At 41.4% G+C, this 19,423-nt stretch overlaps 2 protein-coding genes and 1 long non-coding RNA gene across 4 annotated transcripts in view; 1 reads left to right on the top strand and 2 right to left on the bottom strand.

The window, feature by feature from the left end:
* Window positions 1–77: 77 nt before the first annotated feature.
* LOC122984635 lies at window positions 78–1,062 on the bottom strand. Its single transcript, XR_006403939.1, has 2 exons — window positions 916–1,062; window positions 78–533 (listed from the first exon to the last, which is right to left on the bottom strand). It is a non-coding gene; the product is annotated as an uncharacterized LOC122984635 (long non-coding RNA).
* Window positions 1,063–3,068: 2,006 nt separating this feature from the next.
* Window positions 3,069–6,301, top strand: LOC122983664 (C-X-C chemokine receptor type 5-like). Of its 2 annotated transcripts, none has more exons than XM_044353637.1 (2): window positions 3,069–3,451; window positions 4,976–6,301. In XM_044353637.1, the coding sequence occupies exons 1-2, from the start codon at window positions 3,389–3,391 to the stop codon at window positions 6,032–6,034; spliced, it is 1,122 nt and encodes a 373-aa protein (XP_044209572.1). In that variant the 5' UTR covers window positions 3,069–3,388; the 3' UTR covers window positions 6,035–6,301. The 2 variants fall into 2 exon arrangements, with proteins under 2 accessions (XP_044209572.1, XP_044209573.1); XM_044353638.1 differs by having other exon boundaries at window positions 3,094–3,451; window positions 4,988–6,301.
* Window positions 6,302–6,793: 492 nt separating this feature from the next.
* Window positions 6,794–19,423, bottom strand: part of bcl9l (bcl9 like) — a 29,352-nt gene continuing 16,722 nt past the window's right edge. Inside the window, exons 2-9 of the mRNA XM_044353636.1 lie at window positions 15,851–15,924; window positions 15,072–15,513; window positions 12,930–13,052; window positions 12,382–12,556; window positions 12,072–12,156; window positions 9,247–11,656; window positions 8,874–9,128; window positions 6,794–8,095 (exon numbers count right to left, since the gene is read on the bottom strand). Of these exons, the coding sequence (XP_044209571.1) occupies window positions 6,903–8,095; window positions 8,874–9,128; window positions 9,247–11,656; window positions 12,072–12,156; window positions 12,382–12,556; window positions 12,930–13,052; window positions 15,072–15,429 (4,599 nt within the window). The 5' untranslated portion in view covers window positions 15,430–15,513; window positions 15,851–15,924 and the 3' untranslated portion in view covers window positions 6,794–6,902. The remainder of the gene's footprint in view (window positions 8,096–8,873; window positions 9,129–9,246; window positions 11,657–12,071; window positions 12,157–12,381; window positions 12,557–12,929; window positions 13,053–15,071; window positions 15,514–15,850; window positions 15,925–19,423) is intronic.

Here is a 19,423-nt window from a genome sequence, read left to right as displayed (position 1 = left end):
ATATTTTGGTTTTGTGACCGGAAAATGAGAAATTTTGGCCGTATTTTTTGTTTCTGTCTTCTGTTAGGAAAACGGAAAAACAAATCTCTCTTGCTGTTACAACTGTCCCAGTGTACAGGGACAGCGGTAAAACATGCCAGGGACGGTTGTAACATGTCAAAAATATACATAATTAATCAATCAAATACTCAATTGAAAAAGATTATTTATCATTCATGTTATTGTGACTATTATTTTTTTCTTTTTTAAAAAACAAACAAACAATAAATACCTTTTTTCACACTACATGACGAAAAAGAGGGGAAGCCATCAAATTATAATGCAAGATTATTATTTAATGGGTAGAACACACTTCCCCAAAAAGGTTTAAACATGAAGTCAAAATGGATTAGTTTGAGGACAACATTCAGTACAGGGTCACATGGTAAATGCCGTATGATTTGGCCACTGTCCAGACTGATTTGCCCTGTTTTATGCCATCTGAAAGCCTCTACAGCAAAAGAAGTGGGATTCCCCTGTCTGTCTTCCTCTTTCTGTAAGCAAACAAGTGTTTCTACTTACTATTAGCATGCAACTGATTATCATTAACTTAGCATGTAATTTTATGACATTTTACATTTAATTTGCTATCTATCTATCTATCTATCTATCTATCTATCTACCTAGTTTATGTAGGCCTTTAGGTTTTTAAAATATAGATTAAACTTGGTTCAGGGATGGATGTAACAAGGCGTTACAACCATCCTAGTATCACCTGTCATGCTTTCACTTCATGTGAACTAGCTTGACTGCTAGTTTGACACATGTTAGCCATTTCTATTTGTAGCTTACAAAACAGTGATTCTAAAAATACTTGTTTGGATTCCTAGACATTTGATCTCAGGACAGTATCCAACAGAAAAGTTAAATTTTTACCTCAAAAAAACACTTTTGCTGGTAACTTTCTCTGGGAGTTTCAAATGTGGCTCCTTTTTAGTAAGCAAGAAGACAATCTAACTGAGCACGTGCAGAGTAAGTTTAATCACTGTAGCTTGTTTCTGATTGGAGGAATTCAAGGTTGTTACAACTGTCCCATGTTACAACTGTCCCTGGTCTCCCCTAAATATAGCTCACTTACATGTAATATAACAATAATAATAATAATAATAGTTATATTTTGGTTTTGTAACCGGAAAATGAGAAATTTCAGTCGGTTTCGGGAGAAACAAATCTCTCCTGCTGTCATTCCGGTGCGGAAACGAAACGGTTTAAATGCAATAGGTGATAGACTGGCTGGAAATAGAGATGCTGATTTTTGAGGGATTTGTTGTTTTCAGATATGTCATAAAAGCTATTTTTTGCACGTGGATTGTAAAGGACCGTGGTGTACTCTAACAAAGTGTCATGGCAGGTTTGTTATTGGTCAGATGAAAACTGAAACCCGGGTGTGTCATTTACCACATGTATGCCTCTTTGCATCTTGTTTGAACCTTTTTTTAACCACAGAACTATTGCTGAGCAATAGTTGTCTTTTTCAGGAATCCCCTGTTAGCACTGATACAGATGTACACATCCACGCCGGGAAAACCGCCCAGTACAACCACAGATCTGCTGGCCATGGAGCAGCTCCACTGAGGCAGTTGGGGGTTAAAGGACAGGTTCACAATTTTTCAAGTCTGTCCTAAAGCAACATTCAGGTACCCAAATGAACACTGACACTTGTTTTTCTTGCTGTAATCATTCCTCATGTTCATACTGGCCATTAAGAGATTCCTTCATATTGCACTTTCAATGTAAGTGACAAAATTCACAGCCCACCCTCTGTGCAAAAATGTATTTAAAAGTGTTTTTCTGCAGCTAATATGAAGCTTCAACTGTCCAAATTGGTCAAATCAAGTCAATATCATCTCGGTATCATCTTTGACCAGTATATGACATTTGACTGTCATGTTAATAAGCTCGTCCAGTCCTGTTTTCTTTGGTTAAGAAATAAGACCTATATTGCCCCCTACTGTTCTTGGACAATCAATCCACACATTCATTTTCTCCCAGTTAGACTACTGTAACTCCCTCTACACCTGCCTCAGTCAGTCTTCTCTAAAACGTTTACAGTTAATCCAAAATACAGCAGCTAGACTTCTAACCAGAACTAGCCGTAGGTCCCACATTACCCCTGTTCTGGCATCCCTCCATTGGTTTCCGGTAAAATTCAGAATAAACTACAAGATCCTGCTGATTACATATAAAGCACTCCATGACCTTGCCCCTAGCTACATTTCTTAGCTCTTTGTTCCCCATTCCAGTTCACGACCTCTTCGATCCTCAAATCTTGGCCTTCTATCTATCCCCCCACACAAACCGCAAATCAAAAGGTGACCACGCATTTGTATTCTTAGCCCCAACTCTGTGGAATCATCTTCCACAACCTGTTAGATCGGCTGAATCCTTGGACTGTTTTAAACGGCGCCTCAAAACCCACTTATATCAGCAAACCAGCAAACCTGTCTATAGACCTCCCTTCTTGTTCCCATGTCCTGTTTTATTTCATTTTGGTTGATTTCTCTCTGTCATGTTTGTCTATTTTATTAATCTATATGTTTCAATTTTGCATGTGCATGTGAAGCGCTTTGTAACTGTGTGTTTTAAAAAGTGCTATATAAATAAAAGCTTACTTACTTACAATATCATTCAAAGTTACAGTCTTTTTAGTAGATCTTGTTCCCCCCCCATCACTTACACTGTAAGCACATTTGGAGGTGATCTTCTAATGGTCAGTATGAACAGCATGAGTGATTACAGCAAACAAAATCTGTTTTAATGTTCATACAGACACCTGACTGTTGTTGTAAGACAGAACTGAAAAATTGAGAACCTATCCTCTAGGGGAGTTTCCTGTAACAAATCCACTTCTGTAACCACTGCTGCCCAACTATCTCCACGATACTTTAGTTAAATTCTTAATAAACTTCAGCTGACTTATACCTTCGTGATGTATGTGTTGAATGTTTCAATAAAAAAAAACACTGAACTGATGCCAGTGACAAAACTGGACTATGTTGTATGATCTCACACCAACACATTCTTATTATTAGGAAAGCTGGATGTTGTAATCAGATAAGATGTGTTACGTTGTTTGGCTGTTACCAAAAATCCTCCAAATACATCACCAAATAAATCTGACTGACTGTAACTGTCACTTGCTTGCCATAAGACAGAATATATTGCAGGGTGCAGTTACTTGTACTCGCATCACTGCTCCTGCATACTTACTATATAAAGCCTGGTATGTAGCTTTCAACTGTTTTGACTTGGTTCAAATGCACCCCCAACAAAGAAATTAACTAAGTGAATATTCAAGAAGCAGTACAAACAGGAAGCACAAGCACATTTCACCACGGCAGAGTGAGCTATGCAAGTGACCGAGACAATGGCAGAAACCACAATGGCTGAAACATTCTTCTTTGATTCTGGGGTAAGTTGTTATGAAAAATTGTTGAAGTGAATGGTAAATTTCTCAAGTAACTAATGTTTCTGAAAGGGTTGTTTTTTTTTAAATTACAGACATATATATATAGTGAATAGTAAGATATTAGACTATAGCATGTTTTCATTTTCAATTTGTAAATTCTATAACCTTAGGAAAATTGGTGTAATAGTTAGCAACAGGCTGTCTTTCTGTGATTTAGACTGTATTGAGATATTCTCTAAAATGCTGGTGGACACTACATTAGCTTCAATCTACTTTTTAAAACAGTAAAGCATAACTCGTTACAATTTTATAAGCCTCAGCTGCGGCATCTGGCATCTTAAAGCAAGATTTTAAAGTAATGAACATTGTCTAGCAGCCTCACATGATTAAGACTCAACTACAAGATTTGTAAATTGTTACAAAGTAGTTGTAATAAGGTGATAGACTGGCAGGAAAATTAAAGTTGAATTACTGAACTGTAAAAAAAAAAAAAAAAAAAAAAAAAAAAAAAAGGCAGCTAAACAGATGTGTGTGGGGGATGCTGCTTCTTTCCTGTTGATTCACTGGGGTAATAGGAGGAAGAAATTCACTCTAATGCATCCTGTATCATTTTCATGAGGGGAGAGAGCAGTGGTTAACTCTATTTTCTGATCACAGGCTTCAAATAGCTTGCAATTCATTTATCATCACACTGATGTAGAAGGTAGAAATAATATGATTTAAGAAAACACTAGCATGATTTTATCTGTGATTTTTTCTAATTCCAAATCACAATCGTTCAAGACAACAATAGATTGAACTGAGACAGTTCATTTACCTATTGGAAAAGGATTTCCCCGTTTTAAAAGGCAGAAAACAATTATATAAGAAAAATACCATGAAATGATGTGATAATAGTGAAAATATTTACCCCTCTATCTTAAATAATGCCAATATTTTTAGAAGCTACTTTAAGAAACTAGTGTAACATTAGCACATTCTACATACATAGGCTTAAAATTATGGATATCATTTTATAATATAGAGTTTTACCCTAATTATTGTAATATCAATACATTTTTTATTGATTTTCGGCTCACTAACTTAATCCCATCATTAGAGAATACCAGCCTTCATTTAAAGTGACAATTTAGGTTTCAATACCTTAGAATATACACTAGCACTATTTGGTTGCAAATTAGGTTAAAAAAAAAAAAACCCCAAAAAAACATCATTAGTATCGATTAATTAGTATACAGCCAAAGTATGATGTTTTGGCATAGTTGCCAAAAACATCTGTTAGTTACTGTGAAAGGGAAGTGAAAAAAATCTGGTCAATTCAGCGTTTCCTGAGAAACAATTTGACTGAGAACTGAGCTGAGCTGGTGGGAACTGAGAGACATATCAGTGTTATGTGATGATTGGTTTTTCATTTCATTATTAATAGCAACATACTACCAGAATTTAGCCAAAATAAATCCACCTTACAATTGTGTATTAATGGATTAATAAAACCTTAATTGAAAGTAATATTTTCCCTCTTTTGAGTTACCTTTACAGGTAGCAGACCTTGGAGAACTTGAGAATTATACATACCCGACTGAAGAGATATTCCTCTGCGATGATGACCTGGGCTTGGAGACCATGTATGCTGTGCTCTACGGTTTAATATTTCTGCTGGGCATGGCAGGGAACGGCCTGATGATAACAGTGCTGCTGAGACATTGGCGCCTTCTACGCATCACTGAGATCTACCTGCTGCACCTGGCCCTGGCTGACCTGATGCTTCTTTGTACGTTTCCTTTTGAAATGGTTAAGTTCGCTAATGGATGGCTGTTTGGGGAGTTTCTCTGCAAGCTGATGGGCCTGGTGAAGAAGCTCAACTTCCTCTTTGGGAGTTTCCTTCTAGCTTGCATTGGGTTTGATCGGTATTTGGCTATTGTTCATGCTATTCCTAGCCTGCAAAGTCGACGTCCAAGAACAGTGCACCAAACATGCATTTCACTGTGGCTGGTCTGTTTGGGTTTGTCAATACCTGATGTTGTGTTTCTTACTGTGACAGAGGAATACGCAGAGACAGAAAAGTTGTCCTGTGACTATTATCAGTACGGTATCCATGGAAGCAACTGGGTTTTGACCAATAGCATCTTAAATCATGTTTGTTTTTTCCTACCTTTGGCTGTCATGAGCTACTGCTACACAGCAATAGTAATTACTTTGCGCAAAAGTCAGAAAAACAAAGCGACGCGAGGTGCCATTCGACTAGCTTTACTTATTACCCTCATCTTTTGTTTCTGTTTGCTTCCATATAACATCACCTTACTGATAAGGACAATGGTAGATTTCCAGATCATCACACATGAAAACTGTAAGTCTCGTAACTTACTGAACACAGCTCTTGAGGTGACACGCAGCCTGGGTTTCTCACACTGTTGTCTGAATCCTTTCTTGTACGCCTTTGTTGGGGTGCGGTTTCGCAATGAGTTAATAGAGTTGCTTTGCCAGTTGGGCTGCCGTCGTGTTTGTCTGCCTTTCATCAGAGCTCGGGGTCACAGTCGACCATCGGTTTCTGATGGAGCGACCACCAGCAGCACCATCTTAATCTAATACACCCTGATACATTATCAGCTGTAACTAAAATGCTTCTGTTCTGTTGTTTTCTACAGTATTTCACTTGTAATGATGGAGAGTGTTTCAATTTTATCAGATACTCTGACAATATAGTACCCATTGTTGTTTTGATTGCATTTAAAAGATGATTTATTTACCCAGTCAAAAAAAAAAATGTTGTTAAAATGTTGTTGGGAAAAATCTGTTTTTGCTTGTATTTTAGCTACTGCTCTGTTAATAAAGATTTCAAATGTTTTACATCAATTGTGTCCCCTTGTCAATGTTATCAAACAACAACACAATAAACAAACTAAAACCACCTTTAGACATCAGTATTATTCTATTTTTAGACTTCTATTAAAACACTGTTATACAGAACAACTGCAAACAATCACAAATGGCTTCTTATATACAGCAAGTATATATTATATACATATAATTGTAGGTATTATATATATATATCTATATAGAGAGAGATATATATAGATATATATATATATATTATTCCTTTGCACAACAGTTTGGTAGTTGAAGAAAATAAATCAATGATATTAAAACAAAGAGAAATTTGAGGCACTCCTCTCCTGAACACCACTCTGTTCCCAAAACAAATACACACATCTTTGAAATATACATATTTTACAGTATTTTAGAAAATGGCTTCAGATTTGTTATTGAACCATGTTACAGTGCTTTTAAATATTCAATTTTCTAATCAGGTGTAATCCAAAATATTAAGATTATCACTGATATCTCGTTTTTACAATTCCTCTTTTCAAACAACTGCAAGAGTAACAATGAAAAAATTTCGACACAATGGGTAGGTTACCTTTTTTTTTTGTTTTTACAGTTTATATGAGCTGGATCAAAATGGCATATTGGCCATACCTCCAGGGCCATAGCCAATGGGACTGTCCAGAGACATTCCCCGCTGTCTGAGAGACTGAGGCCCCATCATACCAGACTGTGGGTGGGGAGGGGCCATCATGGGACCCTGAGGGGACATTAAAGGACCCTGGGGGCCAAAGGGATCCCCTGGAATTGACATGCTTCGCTGCTTAGCCTGCATCATCATAATGTTTTGCTGTGCCATCAGATTGTGTGGGTGCTGCTGGGATGACATCATGCCAGGGTATGGATTGGAGGGATGGTGGAGAAGGCTGTTAGCCATCATGGCTTGCTGTTGCTGGAGTTGCTGTTGGGGCACCATGCCTATCCTTCCCATCATATGCCCAGGGGGGCACATTGGGCCCATGCCCCCGCCAGAAATCATTCCTCTAGACCCCCCCTGAAGAATACCCATGCTTTGGCGTATTCCACCATGTGAGGGGTGAGGTGGCAACTGCTGTTCAGCCATCATATTCTGTAGGTTTGCTAAGTGGGGGTTGGATGAAGGGCCAGTGCTGTGTGGAGGGCCAGAAGACGACAGCTGCTTGAGGAGCTGCTGTGGAGTAGGTTGCTGGGATGGTGGCCCCTGATGTGGATTCTGATGTGGCTCACTCTTAGGGAAGTACTGAAGCGTGCTACTGGGTTTATCAGAAGGAATGATACGGGAGAGATCAAACTCAGGGATACCTGTGTGAGTCGGACGTATGACTTCACTTAGATCCGGGCCATCCCCCATGGGCAAAGAGGCAAATGAGTCTGCGGGGTGAGAAGGACGTTGGTGAGGATGGCCTTTGCTAAGCAGGTGTAACTGCTGAGGTGGCAGAATAGCCTCATTAGACTGAGAGAAATTCTGTGACATTCCTCCAATAGGTGAGTGCATGGGCCCATGAGATGGTGGCTGCATGCGAGGAAAACCTGCCATCTGGTTCTGAGATATGGGTGAAACGTTGCAGGGCCCCATTCCGTCAGGTGCTCCTCCTCCCATCATGGCAGAATTCATGGCAGGCATGCCCATTTGGTTTGGAGAAGAAAGCACAGGTCCTGAGGCGTCATGGGACAGGTGCTGCTGACCTTGGCTTACAATACCCATGGGGCTTTGTGGATCACTGTGGGGCCCAATGGAGCTCTGGGAGACAAGTATCTGGGAGGTCTGGGGGTTCCCCATGTTTCCTGGTGATAAAACAAGCCCAGCATGAGAGAAATTACACTATTAACATTTGAAAATAGACTGCCCTCTTTCTCAACACATTTTACTCATGAAATATTAATTGGAGTTCTATTCATATTTGAAAACAGCACTATATACGAGAGGTAGGATAATATGAGGGTTTGGACTAGGTGAAGGATTTTATGGGAAAAGCAACACAGATCTAGGAAACAACACACCTCATTCATCATTAATTCAATCTGTTTCTAATGACATGGCAATATATTAAACAGATATGGGATGGACTTGTGATGTTTTGTTTGTTCCCTATCTGATTGATTTGTTCTTGTGTTGTTTGTTTGGTGGTAATTATTCTGTTTTGTTCTTGTTTTGTTTGAATGTTTTGTTTTTGTTTAATTTGATTGAGATGGGTATCATGGACACTGGTAGAGGATAGTTGACTTTTCATATTAATCACAACAGCAGTTTATTGTTAAAGTACAAAAAAGGGTAGGGCTAGAAAAGGTTTGAACTTCTTCCTACTCCTGTTTGAACATACTAAGATTTTGATATATATGTTTCCAGATGATTTTGTTTGTGTTGTTTTCTTGCTTAAATATATATATATATATATATATATATATATATATATATATATATATATATATATATATATATATATATATACACACATTTTTTTTGTTGCTTCTTATTATATATTTTCTTGTTTTTTTTTAAATATAAACAAACAAAAAAAATCAACTGACAAATTACAGTCACAGTGTGTTCTTGTTTTCATACCTCCAATGCTGACACCAGATAGAAGAGGTCGATCTGGCAGCATCTCATCATCAGAAGTGGCAATTGTTTTGATTGCATCGTGGTAGAGAGGAGTGGAACTGGGCATGGCATACTTGGACATCTGAGACATGATCAGAGACAAAGGATTCTGTGATGGAGGGGCATCAGGAGAAGAAGTAAATGGCATACTAGGATTCATAGAGCCTGGCTGGCTGATGGGGGTAGAGTTTGAACTCCTGGGAGGAAGTGATTGGCCTGCAAAGAACATAAAAAAAATAGTTATTGTCACAGAAATATGAGCAACAGCATTAATGATGATCAGACATTAGAGATCCCAGCAGTGTGTTCCGAACATATTGGATTGTGATCATACCTGTCTCAGTGGAATTACTTCCTCCATTGCCCACTACCCTCCCACTGGTTGGACCACCTGGACTTGGAAGAGCTGGAGAGCCCTGGAACACTGGAGAGCCCACAGCCATGGCTGGGGACTTGAGTCGTCCAGGAGAGGCAGACGGAGAGTGCAACCCAAGGTTGGAAGACCCCATTATCTGGGGAGACTTCATGGAAGAAGAGGAAGGAGTACCAGCACCAGATGCAGGGGGAAGAGGTGGATGATGCCCTGCGGAGGAGATCTGAGAGGGTGACTTGAGTCCTGGAGCAGAGGGAGAAGGTAGAAGAGGTGAAGGCTCTTGGTTGAGTGATGGAGATTTAAGCTGACGAGGAAGAGGCACTGCAGGAGAGGTCAGTGGGTGGACATTGATTGACAGGTCAGAGGGGTGCCTAGGACCAAGATCTGCTCCCCTGAGGCCTCCAGTGATCGGCATATGACTAAGTCGTGATGTACCTCCCATCTGATTAGAACTCTGCTGGTCAGGCCCAAACATCTCAGGGCCAGGTTGTTGAAGATAGGGTCCTTCCACCTGTCCTCCAGGGAAAGGACCTTGATTGGGAAACTGAAAGTGACCATCCGGTCCTGGGATCATTCCCTTATTTCCTCTTCCATTCTGTGAAGCTCTGATTCGTGAAATCTCTCCTGGGCTAAACATCTCACCTAAAGGCCCCCCTCCTGCAGGACCTCCTCGGAGCTTCTGAGATAGAATCATGTGCTGTTGTTGCTGAACACTCATCTGTGGGTTCATGTTCATAGTAAGGTTGCTCCCTAGAGGAGAATCCACCAAGTCTCTCATCTGAGGACCCCCTCCAGGAGAGCCCATAATGTCCCGTGAGCCAGGAAAGTCCATAGAATCACCTCGAGTGGAGGGTGGACCCCGGCCCATTCCCAAATTGGGGAAGTCTGGGCCCCCAGGATTCTCCGTAATTCTTGAGCCCAGGTTTCCCTGTTGCTGCTGTTTAGCTATTCGATCAAGTTCAAACCTAGGAAGCCCCTGCATCTGCCGTTTCTCCATGATGCGAAACATTTCCTCACGCGTCAACAAATGTTCTGGGTCACCCTGCAAGTGCTGAGGAGGTCCACCTGGGTAGCACCCATGAAAGGGACCTCCACCACCCATGTTGTTGGGCATATCATCGAGCCAAATCATCCCTGGCCTGGTGGCCCTTTGAGGTCCTAGACCCTCCATTGATAAAACTCCCCCTGGACTACCAGGAAACCCCCCTCCCCCCGGTGGCCCTCTCTGCATCTGTCCTAGGAACCTTGGACCACGAGGTCCCTCTTGGTGCATGTCCATCATTCGTGCATTTCCACCCATTCCTCCTCCCATCATATTGCCAGGGCCCCACTGTTGGTCTCCAGACTTGCTGTGGTAGGGAGGAGGGGGTCCTCTCATCATCATGGGACCCCCATGCATGCCCATCTCGGTCATCATTCTAAAGTGCTGAGGATGTGTGGTGGGTTGCATTTCCTGTTGTCGTCTCTTCTCTTGGTAGTACTCTTCTTGAAGTTTCCTCCACGCTATTTGCTCTGGGGTCAGCCCTTCTGGTCCAAGTAAGGGACCCATGTCAATCCCAGGTGAAGACAGCTGGTGATGTTGGTGTTGTGGTAGGTTATGGTGAGAGTCCATTTGAGGGCTGTCAAGGCCAGGTCCACCAAGAGACTGTGTTTGAGAAATTATAGACTGGAGGGGTTCTTCATATTTCTTCATTCCTCCCATCGGAGCCAAGGCTGACGGTACCATATTACCACTACTGCAATTTCCAGGGTTATTAGTGCCATTCTCACTATCCTCAAGAATAGCACTCCTATCAGTATTGTTGTTATTATTTAGGTTGGAGGCATTATTAGGAGGATTGTTGTTGGAGCCTCCTGTGTCTGCAAGGCCTCCACTTGCCCCACTGCGTAGAAGCAGCCTCTCTATGTCTCTTAGCGTCTGCAAAGAACGCTCTCTGTGTTCCAGCTGCTCTTTGGAAAGACCATCTGTGTTCCCTGGGCCGCTCCTCTGGCCTGTATCACTCTGTAGATGTGCAGATAGGATGGAGGGACTCCCCGAGGGAGAAGCAGTAGCAACAGGAAGGGGCATACCCCCTCCACCCTCCCCATCTCCAGTTCCTTGGACTGGGCCTGTAGGTGTGGCCGTGCTCCCTCCCTCTGATCTATGGGCCACAATGCTATTATTGCTGGAAGCTCCGCCAGGTCTAATCTGAGAAGATTCATTATCAGAGTGTCCGGCTGATGATGGTGTCCCTGCAGGATGCAATGGGCCTCCAACTCCTGCAGAGGCTGGCTGTGGAGTTCCACTTTGGGATTTAGGGGTGCCTGTGTGTGGAGAGCTGCTGGAGTTCACCTTCTCAGATAGATTAGGAAGCTTCCCTGATGGGTGGCCCTGTGGCAGACAAAAGGAGAAAAAGAAATAGGTTCAGGCTATGAAAAAAATGCTGTTACTACTTTACACTGTTACTAAAGTTATATTATTATCATGAATTATCATCATTATCACTTTTATTGTAATGTAATCGTTTGTTATATAATTACTAAAATAATCTTACTATTTAAAATCATTTTCCAAACCAACACATAGTGCACTTCACTTTTTTGGTGCAAATATTCACACCGGTCCTAACCACTGCTGATGGAAACAGGAACAAAGAGGTATCTGAGACCAAAATAGCTAAACAAATTACCCATACCACATAGTTTGCACCTGTGGTCTTTATTATAAACCTTTACTTCACCATAGTATAGGTTTGACACAAAGTTGATATTTTGTTTAATTTGCCACTGAGTTGTAGATGTCTGACCTGCTCCAACTTGGTGCATGGAACATTTTGCTGGTGAAACAGAAGAATGGAATCGGTCTGTCCTTTCATTACTGCCTCTGCAGCACTGTCAAAATAATACATCAATATTACAAATTAGATGAACACTGCAGTCATATAATTCAGTTTTGAAATCTAAAAAACCATATCAAAATCTATTTGTTGATAAGATTAAGAACATGTGGACATCTCTACTTCCAGTTAGTGCAAATAAATACTGGCAGGTGAAACATTATTGAATTATTGCTAAAAAAAAAAAAAAATGCATTTCAGATCTGCAAATAGTTTGTACCTGTTGGCTAGGTTGGTTGTGAAAACATACACCACTTGCTGTGAAGACTGAGGTGGCTCTGCCTTTAGCCCTGGTCCCACTCCACAACTCATTACAGGACCCCCAGGTTCAGACATGGATCCTGCAGACAGGCGATCAGGAAGCCCCTGGATAGGACCTGCCAGCCCTCGCTCCCCTGAGAAAAATCATCAGCACACTGGTTTAATCAGTCTAAAATGATATATTGGTGTTTAATTGCAACCCTAGTACATCTTTTTATATACAACATCTAAACACTAGATGGAGCTAAACCACATGTAAAGTCAAATCAGTGGGAAGGTATAGCATGGCATTCCAAGCTCTCATCTTCTTCCTTTCAGTGTGTGCAGGATCTGAACCTATGGATAATTTATGGCTTTAACCTGTTCTCAAAGAAAATAAAATTGAGAAGTGGAAGGGGATTCCTACATGTTATTATTTATGTGGCCTTCACACTTGTGGTCACAGTGATACCATTTGTTATTGAGGACTGTGCTACATTCACCCTCTGTAGAAGCAGACAGACTCACGGTGGGTTGCAGTGTGTGGCTTGTCTTCATCTTCCTCTGTGTCAGGTCCAGAGCACCATTCATCTCCACTATATGGCTGTTTCTTCTCCAGAACACAGCGCCGCTTACTGCGCATAACACCCTCTGGAAGATAAAACACACATCAATATCTAGATAAAAACAGTCATAGTACTCTCCCTTTAAAAGGTATTACCAATGTCTTTGTTTTTAATGTTCACTGCTAATGGTCTTAACCCACCACTGTATTTTCCAGAGCTAGAGGCTACTGTACTACTCCGTCTAATGCAGTTTGCCTTACAAGTTATTGAATTCCAGCCTCCAGCTGCCTTGATGAATGTAATCAGTCATTTTAAATCAGAACATGATGTTAAATGCCAAAACCACATTAAATCAATCATCAAATGGTCCATTAAAAACAGTAATTAGCTGCCACATAAAGTGATGTTCGCAAAATGTACCATAGTCATGTCATGTAACATTATGGATTATGTTGACCAGACCAACATGTCTCTATTAGCCAACTTAAATATTTTTTGAAAACATTATAAGCCTGTGAGGTGAAACCTGGGGTCATGCACTTATGTTTGAACTATCTCTTTTGCGGACAAGCTCCTAAAGGACCAGTGTGTAGGATTTAGTGGCATCTAGCGGTGAGGTTCCAGATTGCAACAAACTGAATACCCCCCCCCCCCCCCCCCCCACCTCTCCCCTTCCAAACATGTAAGAGAATTAGCCGTGGAAAACGCAAAAGGTCCTCTCTAGAGCCAGTGTTTGGTTTGCCTGTTTGGAGCTACTGTAGAAACATGGCGGTGCAACATGGCGGGCTCGATGGAAGCTCCCCATGTACATATAAAGGGCTCATTCTAAGGTAACGAAAACACAACAGTTCTTATTTTCAAGTGATTATACACTAATTAAAACATACTTATGAATATTATATTCCATTTCTGCCAAGTCCGTTCCACTAGATGCCACTACACACTGCACCTTTAAAAGACTAAATGTACAGTAAGGAAGGAAGTGAGTTATGCTATGACAGTACAGTGAAAGGACAGCAGAGGGAGGACTGCTACCTTTCAGAGAGGCAGTATGAAAAGAGCTGATGTCTTGTTCTCTGCAAATGTTTTTGTTGCCAACAGTAACTAGTTTATCTTAACAAGAAACTCAGCTATTGAGCCGTGTCTGCTACTATGTTCAGACTATTTGTCACTGACCCTCTCCAGGTTTGGCAGCAAAGTGATTTGAGGAAAAAAAAGAGGGAGGGCTTGCATTTCATTTCAATGCACTTTTGTTTTTCTACAGGCAGAAATTAGATCACAGGGAATGACAGAACTAGAGAGAGAGAAAAGGAACGTGTGTATGTGTATGTGTGTGTGTGTGTGTGGTCAAATGGAGCAAGAAGAGATTTGCCTTCAAAAGACCCACCCTGTCTTTCATTCTCTCCCTCTTTCAGAATCTGCAGCTCTATGTTGGAACCACACCCCTCCCTCTGAGTCTATCAAGGTGTGTGTGTGTGTGTGTGTTTGTGTGTGTGTGTGTGTTTAAAGAGGAGGTTCAAGTCATGTACAGGAAGCCCAGATGAGTTTCACAAAATCATGTAAATGTCATCTGCAGTCATAACACTCACGTGAACACGCATGCCTAAGAGAACAACAGCAAACAAACGCAAATTAAACACAAGTGTTGACTGGGACGTTCACAAAAAGGAACTTTAAATCTTTCTACCCACTCAGCATCTCCTGCTTTACAAACAACAACAACCTCTCTAGGCTTACTAAATTTTTACACAACCTCATGACCTGTCTCTCTCTTGGAGCACTACAGAAAGCCCTGATGCTTTTTCATCTAAGACACGTCACTACAGCGCGGGCATAGCACAACTATCAAAAGCCAGGGGGAAATTCTGACGCTTCACTGAAAGGTCAGGGCATTTCAGCAAGAGAGAAAACAAGTTCTTCTGTCCTCTCAGTCCTTACATTCACTTCCTGCTGTGGAGGAGGTGAATGTACGTAATCTGGTATTTCGGGTAAAGATTAGGCTGATAGGAAGGTAAAGGAAGTGAACTTCTGCATACTTCGAACAGAAACACGCAGTCTATAAGTCCGAGACTCTGACAGTTTCTTCTGTGCATGTGTGCCTTACCTCCTTTGGCATCTGTCTCCAGGGCTGGAGGAATGGCATTTCTTGATTCACCAGAGTCAATGGAGACGCTCCGCTCCCGCTTGGATTTGGTTTTCAGCATCCCTCCACCTCCGCCGCCGCCGCCACCACCACCGCCGCCGCCGCCGCTCACTGATTGGCTGACAGCCTTCAGCCCAGGGTTGCCGGGGGAAATCTGGTTGGTTTTGACTGCATGGCTCCCGGCACTGACGCTCTTTGGGCCCAGGTGACCAGCAGCTCCCTGCTGCTGCTGAGCCTGCTGGTTTACACTGGCTATTTGAGATCGGCTGTCACCTGTGACCTGCTTGCCATGATTGGCCAGTTTATTGTCTGGGTGCATTTGATTGGCTGGTGATTGAGGTTGAGGTCTGGTATGGAGAATAGTTGTGCCTGTCAGTGGAGCTCACACTGCTTACAGGCAACACTGATGGAGAAAAGAAAAAATTATGATATAATCAGCATTTCAGACTGAAAGTGTGTGTTGGGCCCTAAAAGTTGTGTTTTAAGGCAAATTCAAATTAATTAAAATTTCTCTATAAGGCCACATCTGGGAGCAATACGAATCTGGCCCGTGCACAAAAAGTGACTTAGGAATGAAGAAGAAAACTGATTCTTGACAGAGATTATAAATACATACCTTCATTAAACCTATTTTAGCTGATAATAAACCTTATACTGAGCCTGTACTGAGTGGATGATTGGAAACACACCCTGGTTCCGGGTTAGGCCTTTAAAGCAAACTTTTCAGCCTGTTAACTCACCTCATCTCACCCAGACGCTCAACTGACATACTGCCATGTTGCTCTCCAGGACGCTTCACTGACCACACATGGACCTGAGGGACAACAAGAGAGTAATATCATCAGTGGAGGCAGATAGCAACCTTTACAGTCAGTGCTATCTGTCAGTGTATGTGTTCACAGCCTGTGGGTCAACATCAACCTCATGAGCAAAGAGAGAAGAAGCCACAAGATTGATAAGGGAGCAAGGCCAGAGACACTCTGCGGTAACTGTCCCTTTAAGGGAAAGAAAGCAAAGACTGAGTTTGAACTGGGGGAGGGATCTGCAACTCAGAAGTAGCTCAGCAGCGTTTTAGGTCCCTCCCCCTACCAAACACTTTGCAAACCACAAAAACTCCACCACACATTCCACAACAGTGTCTGTAGCAATACCTGTCTCTCTCTTGCTCGCTCACTCACACAGACTCATTCTCTCGGTTTCGCACTTAGAGTTGAGGCACATATCGGCAAAAACTCATTACTGGCTCATGATAGATTTTTAGTTAAGGCCTATTTAGACACAGCACTAAACCTCAAGGTTTTATCAGCATTACAAACATTTGCCTTTAATCCATTTTAGTGTGACCTGAGAGTCCAGATGACAAAGCTTATGCCTCAGCTCTCAGCTTTCTGCCTCTAGCTTTACTGGTAAAATTGGGGAATAAAAAACAGCTTTGAAACTGAGCAGGATTCAAGCTCAAATTTTAGAATAGTGGAAACTTCCCAACACATGAGGCTTTATTCTGGGTTCAAGTCCATAGCTGCAAGCTGACGCCCTCTTGACATCGCCACCTGCCTGTGTCCATAACCCCCCCCAAGCTTCTGATTTTAACCTTTGTAACTGGGGTGCACTTCTCCGTGTGTCGAAGAATGTCTGTGCAGCGTATAAACTGGTTGTACGCATGTTTTTACACCAACTATCAGACAAAGGCTGCTTGTGCACAGAGCATTAAAACAGTTTGCAGGTCTCAACTAGACTCTTCCACACCTGTTGCTGGTGAACAATAGTTGCTCAAAACAGTCATCACAGGCCGTTCAAAAACATCTAGCCTAGATATTTGGCTGACATAATGCAGATCTCATGTAAACATTTCCACTGTTTTCCATTTTTGGCAGATGACACAATCTCGCTGTTGCACACGGCGTAGTCAGTCAGGTCAGCTGTCCCGCTCTAACAGAACCATCTCTACAACTCGCTCACCTTGACAGGTAATGGTAAACACAATGCTGCAATTAGTCATTAACTAATGCCGGCTCAAATCAGCACAGAAAGGTGCCTTGTTCACTGGCTGAGGCCTTCATCACTCATTAACTCAAAACAGGGACAGTCAGACGTCGCTTCTGTTGACAAAGTGTGACTCACTTGCTTTGTGCAACACAAAGTGGAGGCAGACTAATCACGCGGTGAGACGCTGACCTTCCAGCAGACAATTAAGACAGGATAGGCCTATCTAAAGTGAATCTAGTAGATATCAAGGATGTCTGTGACATGATCAACAAAGTGAAAAGCCTACAGAGGTCATATGTATCCAGTTTGGGCTGTAACTTTAAAACATGTACAAGTCATTGTCTAGTAAATTTTGTGTCTTGGTTAAATATTTTGCAAACCTGGAGTCAGGCTTTGTACTACCATTATCCCTACTACCTGCTGCATGTATGGAGGCTATATTTAAAGTCCCCCTCCACTCAAAAATGCTTTTCTCTTCTTGTTCCTACAGTTCAGTGTTTGAGCTTCTCTGTGCAGAATAATGTATGTGCAGAGTTTGACACTAGAAGGCTGCTTTCACTTTCATCTGCTGAAAGTGGAAAGTTTCTCTGTGCTCATTGAAAATCCAATTTTAGGGTGTGGACCGACAAGCATGATTTGTGACCATAGACTGTAAAAAAATAATGGAAGTAGGCACCGTGATGTCACCCATTGGTTTGTGGACTCCCGTTCTGAAGCCTTGAGTTGGCGTTTTCACTGTCCCCATCTTGGTTTTGCGGAGCCAGAAGTGACCATATTTGGACACAAGGGGGAAGCTGACCCTAACGCTAGTGTTAGCTGCTAGCTTGGTTATCACGGTGTATTTACAGTCTATGCTTAACTGTGATATTGCTGATGCTAATTTTGGCGAAAAACAGGCTTAAAACAAAATGTACTTATCAGAAAAACTGAACAGCAGACTCCTTAGAGGGTCTTTCAGTACAACCAAACACTGAACTTTTTTTAGGCAACCAAAATGTTGGAATTAACTTTCATGAACTGAAAACACACTCAAATAACAACAGCTACGCCTATACTCCTGTTCTAATCTGGGGTTACGTTACGTTAAGTGTGTAACCAACGTTATCGCCGTGATAGTGACTTGTCAATCACAAGGTAGCCATGCCTTGAAACTTGAAACCTCCAGTGCATATACACTGAGAACTGACTTTTCAGTGAAGTAGGAGACATCATGTGTCCAGCAGTTAAACTTTTGAAATGAAAAATATTTGCATAGATTTTGGATTTTTTTTTATGTAGTATAAGTAGTATAAGTATAAGCAATTTTTGGTAAGCAAATTAATGTTTAACTGAACTGTTATGTGATCACAGGTCTCAAAGCAGGTTACTCTACTCAAGCCAAGATATTCTATTTGAATAGAAGTGTTTACAGGCCTTCAAAAATATTGTTTGGAAGAGTCTCCAAACCTGATTTGTGTTGCAACATCTACAGAAAAGTGCAAGAGTATACAATAAAGACCCATGAACCATGATTGTTTATACCATTTACAGTACTGTGCAAAGGATTTAGGCACTTTAGACATTTCGATTCTTATTCATAATGCAATACCATCAGAGAGGTGTCTGATCGGTCCCAAACTTATTCTGCAGCATGACAATGACCCCAAATATACAGCCAGAGTCATAAAGAACTATTTTGATTGACAAGAAGAACAAACAGTCCTGCAACAGATGGTATGGCTCCCAAAGAGTACTGATATCAACATCATGGAGTCAGTCAGGGATTATATGAAGAGACAGAAGCAACTGAGACACCTAAACCCACAGAGGAACTGTGGCAACTTCTCCAAGATGCAGGAACAACCAACCGGCCAAGTACCTTGTAAAACTGTATGCAGGTGTACCAAGGAGAACCGGTGCTGTTTTAAAGATAAAGCCTAGGTTTCTTCTGTTCACTGAAGAAACTTTGTATGACATTATTGATTAATAAAAACTATTTATGGCATTGTTTTTATAAGCATCCTCACTTTACTTTTAGTGCCTAAAATATTTGCACAGCACTGTATTTCAGATTAGACCTGTGACATGGCATTAAAGGTTTTTTTTAAGTAATTTGAGTAATTTGAATCTGCAAGTTATTAATTTGAGGCACATTAATCAAAAAAAATCATCTTGATTACAGAGGTGATAATCTTTACATTGCAACTTCTTAAAAACACCTGGTTATACTTGTGATGACTGAGGTGTACCACAGTAAAGAGCATGACCTACATGTATTTGTACTTGATACGGATCAATGAACACTTGTGACTTCCATGTTCTGCCACAGCTCTTGTTTATAAAAAGGC

This window comes from Thunnus albacares, chromosome 6 (assembly GCF_914725855.1).
Source record: "Thunnus albacares chromosome 6, fThuAlb1.1, whole genome shotgun sequence".
In the NCBI taxonomy this organism is placed as follows: Eukaryota; Metazoa; Chordata; class Actinopteri; order Scombriformes; family Scombridae; genus Thunnus; species Thunnus albacares.
This window is presented reverse-complemented; position numbering and strand designations above follow the sequence as displayed.

Coding starts and splice junctions, on each gene's coding strand:
- LOC122983664 (XM_044353637.1), top strand. CDS start 3,389: ATGCAAGTGACCGAGACAATGGCAGAAACCACAATGGCTGAAACATTC. Junction 3,452..4,975: donor CATTCTTCTTTGATTCTGGG/GTAAGTTGTTAT, acceptor CCCTCTTTTGAG/TTACCTTTACAGGTAGCAGA.